The 13250-nt window shown below is 37.3% G+C and overlaps 1 protein-coding gene across 1 annotated transcript in view; it reads left to right on the top strand.

Moving 5' to 3' along the window:
* Positions 1 to 10550, top strand: part of LOC150080863 (glutamine synthetase-like) — an 80432-nt gene extending 69882 nt beyond the window's left edge. Inside the window, exon 7 of the mRNA XM_090381005.1 lies at positions 7873 to 10550. Coding sequence (XP_090237131.1) covers positions 7873 to 8161 — 289 coding nt within the window. The 3' untranslated portion in view covers positions 8162 to 10550. The remainder of the gene's footprint in view (positions 1 to 7872) is intronic.
* Positions 10551 to 13250: the final 2700 nt, after the last annotated feature.

The raw sequence follows: 13250 nt of genomic DNA, 5'->3' as shown, positions 1-13250 counted from the left end.
TTTTTCAACTTATTTGGGCCTGGTGCGCAAAGTGCGGCCTTTTCGGGCAAACTGTGCCACTCATGCATAACAATGTAAGGTGTAATGTAGCGAGTGCTGTAAAGGCATTAGCTTTTGCTGCAATAGTGGCATAGTATTTAGGGTAAGGCGCCACCTGTGGTCTCCCACAACTGCACCATCTGTACCCTTGTGAAATAGACAGGACTCTGTAAATGCCAGAAATATGTGTGGCATGTTGTATGTGTAAAGTATTGTGTTGGGTCGCTTGAGCTTCCTGACAGAGGCCACAAAAAAAAAAAAAAAAAAAAAAAAAAAAAAAGAGTTCCCAGGGGAATAAGAGAGGAGGAGGAGGAGGTCAGACTGTGGGGGGTGAAAGAAACTTCGACTAATAGTGAAGACAGTCCACCATGGATTTAGGCGAAGTAGGGGTAGGGAAGGGGATTAAAAGTCGCAGGAGGAGGTGTCCCTGTGTATTGATCTAGCACTCAGTTGAGTACCAGTAGTGATCCGATCCCCAAAATTGGGTGCCAGCATGAATCATAACCATAAAGAGTTTGGCGGTATTGTTTGTGTAGCATATTTATCCTACCCACGAAGGGGTTAGGAGGGAGTGGGGGGTATTCTGAACTGTCCTAGCAGCGGTGAGCTTGGCACGCCTTGTGGTGAAGACAGCCTGGGCAAATCGAATGAACGCAATATATTTATCTCTGTCGTTTAGTAGACCTTTCTCCTGATTGCAGGGAGTTCCTCGGATCACTGTAAACAGTTGTAACTGGTGGTTTTCATAGGACGGGCACTCATACATAAAGTGGGCCCAGGACTCCTCATCTCCACAATGGCAAAAGGGATGTGGTTCGATACCCACAGATTTGAGTTCTTGCTGGAATGATCTGTGTCCTGTTAATTAATAAAAAGGTTGCTTGCAATTCAGGCGAATACCAGGGAAGGAGGCTTGGTTGGCAACTTCAAGGTATAGGAGCATATACCCTGCGATGATTTGGAGCGCAGGGGTGCTGACAGTGCGGCACGCCCTGGTTACCGATAGAAGCATAAATCGCTGAATGGAGTCCAGCTTCCGTTTGTTTCGCTCCAGTGCAACTTTGGTGCACCAGACGGAAGCACCGTAACTGACAATCGGAACAAAAACTGATTTGTAAATTAGGGAGAGGGCTTTGTGTTTCAGGCCCCAATCTGCTCTACTGATTCTTCTAATCATAGCTGCATTTTTCTGTATTTTGATTGCTCGGTATTTCAAGTGAGGACAGGTTAGCTTGGTGTCAATGTAGAGGCCTAGGTATTTAACTTCCTCAGAGGCGAATTGGTGGCAATGGGTAAACCTTGAACACTCCATCCCCATTTTCGGAATATTAGTCATTTACTTAACTTTGACTTGTTCCTTAAGATGAAAGCGCCATTCAGAGGTAAATGCTTTTAGGATGTACAAGGCACAATGCATGCCTTCTATGACAGTACAGTGGTTCCACCACCTTTGGCTTGTATGACAAAGTCTGGGTTCGAATCCCATCGAAGGAATTTATGGACGAATTCTTAAAGATTTGTTCAATCAGAATGTAGTCAGCCGATTTCAGGCAGAGGAAGTAGGTTTTCCTCCGACTTATTTCGGCCCGCGCAACGTCCAAATTGGTTCGTGAATATGCACATTGTACAAACATAACACACAGAGCACAATATAGCCTTAGATGTTAACATGCTACACAAATAATAATATTAACAGCAACAATAACATACTGAGAGCAATAAATCGCTTCTCTTAGCTTCAACTAAGCTCATGGTATTAGATGCTTCCAGCATCATTGGGATCGAGTTGCACATTCAAAAATGCATTTGTGTTGAATTATAAAACTTAAATTAAAATTATTATTTTAACGGTACCCTAAGTTTATCGTTCATATCCGCGTAATGCATTTTGTCTGTAGAAGTATGTGTTCACGGGCCTATTTGCATATATTGCGGGCTCAAAAACTAGAAATAATAACTTTGGGAGGGGGGGGACAGCTATTGCTCTCGCCTGAGATCGACTGAAAAAGACTTCAGAAATTTCTCCAGTCGTTGAAGAATCGAACTCACATTTCTAAACGAGTGACAACGGCGAGTATCGTGCCTACTAATCTGTCACAAATAACATCGGTTTGATGTTTGAGGATTATGTTGGGAATGAGGTTAGCATAAAACTTTCATAATTTCTTGCTATCGTTAAAATTTATTCATTTTAAACAATGAAAGCCCGTTTTTTTTTTTTTTTTTTTTAATCTGGTTAAGCGCATACATCTCCACGTTCGAGTATTTAAAAGGTCAGGCTGTACGAGTAAAATAAACAAGTATTACCTTTCTATATGTAAAGAATATATATATATATATATATATAAAAAAAAAATGGTAAGGTATATGACATTTTAATCTATATATAATCCAACCTCCCAAATTCGGCAATCCATTATCTGGTACTGCTCACTTTCCGACTATACGTTTAGAAAAATAGACGACTCTGGCAAATCATACGAGATTCGAAAAATTTAGTTCTCAGATAGACCATTCGTCGTAGTAGCATAATAGAGCTAATTTTTTAGTGTTTTATCCTAGCAATATCGAGAAATTTGTTCAGTCATGGAATCAGGATCCGTCCATAGGGGGTGTAGTTATATTAACAGCCACATAGTGCAAGGAAGCCACAGGCTTCTGCTGCACGAACCGGAAAAAAAAAAAAAAAAAAAAACCGAGTAGGAAACTATCCAGTTGACCATTGAATTTATTCAAACTGTCAGCTTAACTACCTGCGAAGGCAACTTGTTCTAGCAATAAACGACTCGCTGGCTAAAAGAAAACTTCCCACAATGTAGTCTAAACTTCTTCCTCTGTAGTTTGGATTTATGACGAGTTCTGAAAATCCCATTTAAGTGAAAATTCCGCCTTTGTTCATTTTACTAACCCCTCTCAGAGCCTTATAAACATCAATCAGGTCACCTCTGCGGTGCCCGGTTGCCAAGCTCTGTAGCCCACATATACAGTTTTGCCTCATAGGGTCGACCTTCTGCAGATCTCACTATGCAAGTAGCCCATCTTTGGACCCTTTCAAGAAACTCAATGTCTTTCTTCAGATGAGGTCTCCATATTTGAACACAGTATTCCAAATGTGGTCTTACAACTGCCTTATACAGTGGGACCATGACCTCCATATCTCTATAGGATTTATGTTCGATAAATCATCGACAGGACACCATGGGCTATCCTGGCTGGCTCAGAAAACACACCGCTCAGAAAACTTCACATCTGCCCGGATTATAACTCCCAAATCCCTTTATTCCTCTGCAGTTTTTAATTCAACCTCACTAAGTGTATAATTAATTTTTGGGTTGCTACTCCTTAGAAGATATTTGTTGACATTAGACTTGAACATCTGGAAATCGTAGTTTTCAGGAAATACGTATGAAGAAAGGTTGTTCCAGAAAACAGAAGTTGAATAAATGAGGAAGAAGAAACGTTGAGTTTTAAATCGGACAGTAAAAGGATGTTGACTGATTGCAGCACGTGGTCGGACTGCTTTGGAAAGAGAGGGAGAAATTCTGGAAGCCAATTCAGAAGAACAGTGCCCATGAAGTATCTATAAAAAAGGCACGCAGCAGAAACTGAACGTTTATGAGATAGACAGCAGAGAGACTGTTTGAGATGAGTCATTAATTAATCTAACTGCCCTCTTTTGAATAGAATCTAGAACCCTGATTAGGATTTTAGGAGTACCGCCCCAGATATGAGAACAATATTCCAAGGTAGGGCGGATTTGTGATTTGTCCAGAGTGAACAGCTGTTTGGAAGAAAAGAACACCAAGAGCGAAAGAGCCTAGTTTTTTAGATGCAGAGGCAGCAATATTTGTAATGTGCTTATGCCAAACGAGATTAGAAGTTGAGGTAATCTTCAATAGAGATATGTGATCTTATCTAGAAATCAGAGTTCAAAGATAAGCATAGGAGCAGAAGAATTATTTTTTGAGCGATATAAAGACACGACTGAGTTTTAGAAGGATTAAAATTACCCAAGTTAATCAACTAAGTTATCTTTACCCCACTGAAGAATTACCTGGAGGTCAGCATTTAAGGAATTGGTAGTGGATATTCCAGAAGTTGAAGCAGTTTGTGCAGGGTAAGGTTTCTAAAATGGAAGGTGGAATGCAATGAGCTATCATCAGCAAAACTATGGATATGATTTCCGGTCAATGGAAAAAATATCATTAATATCCATGAAGAAAAGAGTGGAAAAAAGAACTGACCCTTGGGGAACACCAGCATTAGTGGAGAAGTTAGAAGACAGAGAGCCATCTACAAACACCCATAGCGAGCGGTCAGAGAAAACTGGATACCCAATTAACAAAAAAAAAAAAAAACCAGTTGGCAACCCATACGATGGAACCTTATTTAGAAGACCTTCATGCCACGATCAAAAGCCTTTGAAATGTCAAGAGCAACTGCTTGAGTTTCACCACACATTTCCATTAAATTTGACCAGATGGGTAACATAAGCTGGAATATCACTATTGGATCGACCCTGACGGAATTCATAGTGGAGATCGTTAATTTGATCGACAGTTGGCGATTAATTGATTTCCCCCATTACTTTAGTTAGAAAGAGTAGAAGTAATTGCAATGGGACGATAACTGGATGGAAGGGATTTATCATCCTTTTTTAGGAACTGGCTGGATGTGAGCAAATTTCCAAGCAGAAGGAAAAATACCTTTGGAACATGAAAGCGAAAACAGGCGACACAGAACAGGAGTAAGTTCAGGAGCGTAGGTTGAGAACAAGGGGAGAGATACCATCAGGACCTGGAGCTTTCTTAGTATCAAGATTCGTCAAAATTCTTCTGACATCCTCTTGACGGAAGACCACAAGAGGCATTGAATGGAGCGTACGAAGAATGGTGGGAGGTGGCTTACCAAGATCATTAATACACGAGTTGGAAAATAGAATGCTAGCAGGTCAGCTCAGTTTTATCCTTGGCTGAAGTGGCAAGAGAACCATCTGGTTTTAAAAGAGGTGGGAACAGAGATAGGAAAAAGGTTGCTTTTGCAGATAAGTTTGTACTATTATTTTGAGAGTTCATGGTGTATTCGTTCGTTGGTTTGGGTATTTATTAGGAGCATCGGCATCTATGGCCATAGTGCGCCAATGGTGTATTCAGAAGTAAGAAAAGGTGGCGAGGATATGCTGTATTCTCACCAGGCTGCCTGGTACGAAGAGGACTGACACTAACTAGTATAACACATACATAAACACTTCTTCAGGCCCGTTTCACAGAGGTTCTGCGCCGTCACAGGTGAACAATGTGGAGAGGGGCATATGCCTAGGAACTACCCCGAATCAAGGGAAAAAAAAAAAAAAAAAAAAAAAAGTCACTCTCTGGAAGAGTAGAGGCTGCGAGACTATACAGGCAGTTCTCGCGTTACGAGTTTTTTTTTTCATAGTATGAAGTATCAACAAAATCGAAAATTTAAACATTCATAAATACCGCATTTCAAACCATGCGCGTAGCTATACAATACAGTGTAACCAGTTTTACGATATTAATCCATTCCGGAGATACCATCGTATCGTGAAGATATCGTAATGTGAACCCAATAACGCATTGCTTTTTTGGTAATTCGTTCCACGACTTCGGAAGTTAATTTTCGCTATATAAAACTCTAAAAAAGGTCCTTTCTATAGTGTGAATTGTATTAGTTACCAATTCAAATCACTAAAATGCACTACACTTTCATCGTTATCATATGTTCTGTTATAAGAACCAATTTTGAACGCCTTTGTGATATTTTTCTAAAGCACATTTCTTGGAGGTCACGACCATAAAACAATTTTCACTATCCGGTTTATTGGGCTTTTCTGTTACTGCAAGCAATTATAAACGGTACTAAACTCTATCTTCTTGCATTTGCGAAAATACCTATAGCTGAGATTGTGGGTTTTTTTTTTGTTATCATGGTGAAATGTGTTTCCCCTTTACTGAAATCTTCAATCGTATAAAAAACAACTTTCTCTTCATTCCTTTTTTTAAGTTTCGTAAACTTGTTACTCCGCGCAAATTATGTTAGTTGCAATTTGTGCGTTCCGTTAAAAAAATGCTTATGCATGCAATCGTGAAATTTATAATTAAAAGATTATCTTGGAAACAAATGCCAAGGAGCAAGGATCACTCCTTGCTCCTTGCACAACAAACAAGTGTGCCGAGCCAATAATGAGTGATCGACGAGTGTGCATTTAGTTTATGATGAAAAATAAACATTCTTTAAAATTTGTAAGTCATAAATAATTTCTCTATTATAATTTTCTTGATTTTACAGGCTACGTTTTGCTTTCTTTAGATAAATCAATCATTGTTTAAACAAACTAATTAGCTAACTAATTTCATTGTTGAGAACGTAACCCCTATTTTTAACATTGTCTATGGAAAATAAAATTCCCGATTTACGAGTTTTCGCTTTACGAGCGCGCGCTAGGAACGGATTAACTCGTAAAGTCGAGAACTACCTGTACTCAACCGGTGGTTCGCGAAAGTGTTCCTGGGAGTTTGCATTACAAATTCTGTAATGCGAACTCATTACACACAGTAGTAAGTTCGCACTACACTGTGTAGTGAAATATAGTATTCAGGTTCAGGCGCCACCGGTGGTTTCCCACATCTGCACAGTAGTGAAATACAGTTAAATATTAAACTACAAAATAGTTTAATATTAATTTATGCGGGTCGGTTCAAAATTTATATAAATGTTTTTCATATATATATATATTTTTTTCCATTCTCAAAGACCACTGTATAATACATATGTATTATAATAATTTTATATTATTACGCAATATCGCTTATAAAAACGTAGTACATACTGGAAATATTTTATAATAAAAATTCAGAACTATTATACTATTTCAAAGAATACAGGCTTATTGTTTCGCGATAAAAATATTATGCTGAGAGGGGTTCGCGAGTCAAAAAAAGGTTGGGAACTACTTTACGGTGACAAGCAGATCAGGAAGCCTCTTGGAGAGTTACCAATAGGTTCGGTCCGGTGGACCATCTAGCGGCCGGCCTGCGAACACCGTTTTAGAGCTGTACCCTCGAAATGTAACGAATATTATTGCAATTGCACCTGGGGCAGAGATTGAAAACACGACCCAAAATCAAAACAAAGGAGCTCTCTGTTCTTACAAGGACTGGAATAGCCCCAACAATAATTTTTGCACACTGGTTCCCCTTAGCCAGTAGGATTGGCTCTGTATGTAATTATCAAAATGCTATTTAACAAAATTAGCAACTTATTTGATAATGTGATGTGACGAATTACTCAGTAATATAAAACTGTCACATATTACCATGAAAGCATTCTTCAGTATTTCAACAGTCCTTGCTGTCAAATGAGAGCTGAATCAACTCTACCTGCAAATCTTCAGGTACATCACCCAGGTGTGATGTACCTGAAGGCTGAAAAGCTAACCTCAGTGTGGTGTCATCTTCAACACCAGTCACTGTCATCATCAAGAACACCTATATAAACCCTCAATAATACCTATACATTTCATTCTCGTGGTAAATAAATTAAAGTGTTACATGAAACCCCAGAGAGTTAGACCCGTTCTACTAAACGTAAGCTTTAGTATGTTTCGGTATGAAAAAAGGCCGCAATGGGTATCACAAAAGGTCGCAGGTACCCCATCCCTACACTAGGGGAAAACTAATGGCACCATGAATTCAGAAAACAAATTACATATAAGAAATAGTGAAATATAAACATTTTGTTATAGAGTAATGATTGCTACTGTCATATTTTCCATATGCAGTCTCTACGATATTAGTCTGTTTTACTTTATAGGGCGATCGAGAAAGCTATCGAAAAACTCTCCAAGAACCACGAACGACACATCAAAGCATATGATCCAAAAGAAGGAAAAGATAACGAACGACGGCTAACAGGACTTCACGAAACCTCTCATATCAGCGATTTCAGTGCAGGAATTGCTAATCGAGGAGCTAGTATCCGTATTCCTCGGCAGGTAGCTGAACAGAAAATGGGATACCTAGAAGATCGTCGCCCATCATCCAACTGTGATCCATATTCAGTAGGAAATGCTCTAATTAGAACCTGTTGTTTAGATGAGTAAACTTGTTACATAACAATCCAAATGAAACTAATTGTTTTTACGAAATTTTGCGGGACATAAATATTTTATAAAGGAAAGGTTTTTTTGCCATCAAAATATTTTGACGTACTCGGTCAAAAAAAAAAAAAAAATATGGAGGGGGGGGTATTATGTAAAACATAATTATTTACAAAGATATTAAATTCTTTTAGCGAGTAAATACAAGCAATGTTATTAGTAAAGTTTCCCCCAATCTGTGTGTACACAATATATAGACATCCAACTCTTTTTTTCTAGATCACCAATTTAATTTATAGAAAGCAAAATTTATACTACATACATTTCTAGATATCTTTTATTTGTATAGGTCATCATTAGATCGAGCTCAAACAGACACTCGCACAACATTTTAGTAATTAAGTCATTAGTGGTAGCCTGCCATACAGGTAGAGCAGCAAATGCCAAAAGACGTTAACTTTTAGACGAAATTTTCGCGCATTAGTTGGTTTGAATGAATATTAGCCAAGGTTAATATTCATTCAAACCAATTAATTTCAGACTTTCTCAAAGAACAAATAATAAAATGCCACAAAGTGTGGTCAGTGATGTTTCTTCAACCTTGGAAATCACCTAGTGGCCAATTGGTGCTGAATTCTGCAGTGATTGCAAAGTAGAGAAAAAAAAAAAAATTAATAAATCGGTATATTATCACATATATACACACACACGTACACACAGGGTGTTTCAAAAATGATGGTCAATAATTTGAGGGTGAAAAGTACAAACTAAAATAAGCAAAAAAGTCCCAGTGAACATTGGGCCGCAAAAAACCATTTTCGAGATAATGCACATTTTCTGTTAAGATCTGCCACTGACTGTTGGAGGGTAGTCTGTATTGCCGAGACTTTGTACACGCTGGATATGGTTGGGGTACAGTAACTGGCGATGTAAAATTTGCCACAAACTGCTATGACTCAGTACACACTCTTGCAGAGCAACCCTCCTTGTCGAAATTCCTGGATTTTTTTTTATTCCTTCTAACACCTATTCCTCAACTTCAAGTGTTATGCTTCTGGGCCTACCTGCTCTTACTCCACATGCAAAGCGCCCATGTTCTGTAAGGCGTTGATGTACCCTGATGAATGTGCGCCTGTTGGGCTGCCTTCAGCGGGGATGTGCTTCTTTGGTACAAATGTGCAGCCTCGAGTGCACTGCCATTGGCTTTACCATATATGAAGTTCATGTCTGCATACTCTTTGTTGCTATAACCTCTTTCGAAAGAGGGAAAATGGAGAGAATGAGCATAACCTAACTTAAACAAACAAGTCAGTGGTGGATCCCAACTAGAAATGTGCAATATCTGGAAAACGATTCACTTAAGGACCCATGTTTACTAGGCATTTTTGCATATTGTAGTCTGTACAGTTCACCTTTAAATTATTGACCATCACTTTTGAAAGACTGTGTGTGTGTGTGTGTATATATATATATATATATATATAGCATACCTGTTGCCAATGTCACAAATACACATCGCTAGGGGGGTCTCTCAGAGTCCTCTGAAGGAGCCAAGAGTTCTTGACCGACCGACAAGGTCACTTAGATGCTTCACCCTAATTGGCACAATGCTAGAAGGGATGCACCCGTGTAGCGACCCTTAAAGTGACAGATTACAAATGCAGTAATTAACAATGCCATAATAAAATTTAATACTCCAAGGGGGCAGTCACAAGTATGGGGATTATTCATTGTACGGCAGCTGATAACAGTGGGCGGTGCAACTTTTAGTACGAAAGCACAACGTGAGCACACAAACTACACAAAAATCACAACAGCTTATACACAAATTAATACTGAAACAGAATGCTAGTGTTTTCAGCACAAGTTGCATTTACATTTCAATCAAGATGAAAACAAAATATATAGGTAAAAAAGCACTTACAAACATCAACCATTACTACATCACTAGCGTTTTGTGATATAATTGAATTTCTTTATTCAATTATCACAAAATTCTAGAATACAGTGTGTGGTGGGGGGAGATTGGAAGCTTACAAATAATGTGTATGTAAATAAATATATAACAAATGAAGTTTGAAACTGCCAAAGTAGCAAAATCTACTGAGATCATATTATATTATAAATCTTATGGTACTGGAAATTCAAGGTTCTACAAGAATACCTATTGTGCTTATTTCAAGGTGTGTTTCGCTTCCAAGATAGCTTTGAAATATCTGATTGTATATAGTGCTGCAGCTCAAGTGTTTCTAATTTCCAAGTGTTTCTAATTGTGCCACATAACAAAGTATATATTTTGCAAGAGTGTATTTAATCAAATGACATTTTACAATGAATGGATTCCATACATTTTGTAATACTGTAAATAAAATATTCAAAAACTTGTTTTAAATTATTGATTTTGTTTTTCCTATTTTTGTGGGGAGAAAGATTTTTTTTCCGTATTGAGTTAATTGGCACGTGCGAGAGACTGTCTGTAAGGGGAGAGAGGGTTGAATAGAGATTTGTAGGTGAGAGATAACTAATCTAGCAATCGTCTGAATGGCAGGAATTTAACACTGATTTTACCAGAAAATACATATTTTATTTTAATGTTTTCAAAGATATAATAAGAAATTGTTTATAAAAAATTATGCCTACCATATTAGCTCAACAAGAGCAGCGGACTGAACTGAGTACAGCTCAGTTCGCTGCTTATTGAGTATTAATGCTTGTTACATTTAATTCGGCGTGTTGCTGCTGCTGCTTGTAGGAAATATGGATACTGTTCCTAATGTCAGCACCCTCGCCAAATTATGGAAAGTTGGCGTTTTGTCAATAGAGTGCATCATATGTCAATACTGGCAGTGTTTGTGAACAGTTCCAGGTATTATTGGGCGGTATCACATTTCTAATATTATGGTTACTGAATATTTGTATATTTTAACAGGAAGATATGAATTAAATGTACACTATTAGATTAAAGGCATATGTATTAGATTAAAGGCAATTTAATATTTGTTTAGTGTACGGCACTAAATGTGATGTAAGTGTTTGAGATGTTTCCTTGTAGATTTCGATTAATGAAACTTAGGCTGTAAATTTGGAGCATCAGTTATGAGCACAGGAATGTCTACATTTAGCATACCTTTGAATACATTTTATTTTTGGGAACGTCTCCGATGAGAAAATGTGGCCGGTTTTTGGGCAACGGGAATTTGCCATTTAATCGAATGTAATTCCTGATGAGGCATTTGTTCCTGTTTTAACAGACAGCTCATAAGAAGTCGAAAGAATACCTCAATCCGACAACAGTGTTTTAAATCACAAGAGAAATCACTCAGCCCAGCATCAAACCTGAGTATCAAATGAAAATTGAGATACTAATGGTGAATGTAAGAATCTACAGAATACCAGTGATAATGAAACTTTCCATTAGAAACAGATGACAATAGCGCAATAGTACTAAAGTAAGCCATTTTAATAGTATTAAAATGGCATAATGATGCAAGCAAACGAAGAATTTATTTTCAGGCCATTAGAAAAGACTAGGCAAAAAAAAAAAAAAAAAAATTATAAATAATAATAACCTGAAAATTTTGACAGTCAACTGGTTACAGATGCAATGGATTCGGTATGAAAAAAAAAAAAAAAAAAAAAAAGTTGTCCTTTGAAATTCTGTACAAGGAGACGGATCCTTCATAATTTTCTGGATTTTAAAATTTTCAATTTAAAAGCAAAATTCGGTTAGCTTTTGCATTTGAAAGCCAATTAAAATTTTCAATTATTAAAAAAAGTGAAATTATACTCAACAAAACAGTTCAAAAAACAAATACGATGGAACTCTTTCCAATTTATTCCTCCTTCTGTGTGCCAACCTAACGAAGAAAGATATGAAGAGCCTTTAGATTTACATGAAGAAGAACAAGTTTAAAACTAGTTAGAAAGAATTATTTTTTTGTTTCTTTCTACTTTATTCAAAAATATTTATGTTTTATAATTTAAAATAGAACTTTCTATTTAAACTCCGGGACGACCAAACCGGTCAGAGGAGTTTACAAGATTGGTGAGAGAATACAAGAAACACCGTATTTAGCAATAACCTACTTTAAACCCGGTGATTCAAAGCACGTGTACGTATGTCCCCCCCGCCCCCCGGCGGCCTTTGTTTGCTTACCGTCTTATTTCGTGTGAAAATTAAGAAAACGTGTTACTCTTCATTCATTTATGAATGAAAATGTCACTAAACCATTTAAAGTCGTTCATGACTTATATCATTATCATATTTAAGGTTAATAAATAACCTTACATATGACAGTCATACGTCATTTTTGACAATCATAAATCACACCTTTTCAATGTTTTAAATTTTAATAATCTTGAAATATATTTCAATTCATTTACGATAACAGTGGCAGTTACTAAGAGATTTCGTCGTGTTTCTTGATTTTATTGTGATGAGGTAATAAAAACACAAAAATAATCAAAAGGGCGTCAGTTTAATTCTTCCCGCCACTCTGATTACCGGTTAAAATACTTGTTACTATTAATAAAAAGGCAGACAATCAAAAGTTCAAACCAGTAACGCAGATCCAAGTTAAGGAAACATGTGCAAGCTGACACACACGATACAGCAGAGACTCGAGGTAATGGAAAATCCTAGAAGGAATCATGGCTCTGTCATGAGGACAAAGTTGAGGAAGCGAGGCGTTCTACCTGCTCCGCTTGAATTCGTGAGCAATAATCTTAGGTCAAAAGACACCACCTTTCTTCCAGTGTACGTCACATATGTTTAATTCATGTCTTCAGAGATATGAAATAAACATACATTACCGTAAGTTTAGAAAAACTTTTAAGGTATCAATAATTAAATACCCTAATGATTATAAAACTCTCTCTCGCATATATATATATATATATATAATTATTATCGGTATGGTGCAAGGAAGCCTGAGGCTTATGCTGCACAAGCCAAAAAAAAAAAAAAAAAAAATTGAGTTAGAGAGAAGGAAATCACCAATAAAGAAAAGAATGATGATATCCAGCTCAAGACCCTGGGTGTGCCAAGCCCATACTCACCAGATGTGAGCCCCTGGGGTTTATATATATATCT

Source organism: Mastigoproctus giganteus, chromosome 9, assembly GCF_048544385.1.
Source record: "Mastigoproctus giganteus isolate SK-2022 chromosome 9, ASM4854438v1, whole genome shotgun sequence".
NCBI lineage: Eukaryota > Metazoa > Arthropoda > Arachnida > Uropygi > Thelyphonidae > Mastigoproctus > Mastigoproctus giganteus.
The sequence above is the reverse complement of the archived record's forward strand: the minus strand, read 5'-3'. Positions and strand labels throughout refer to the sequence as shown.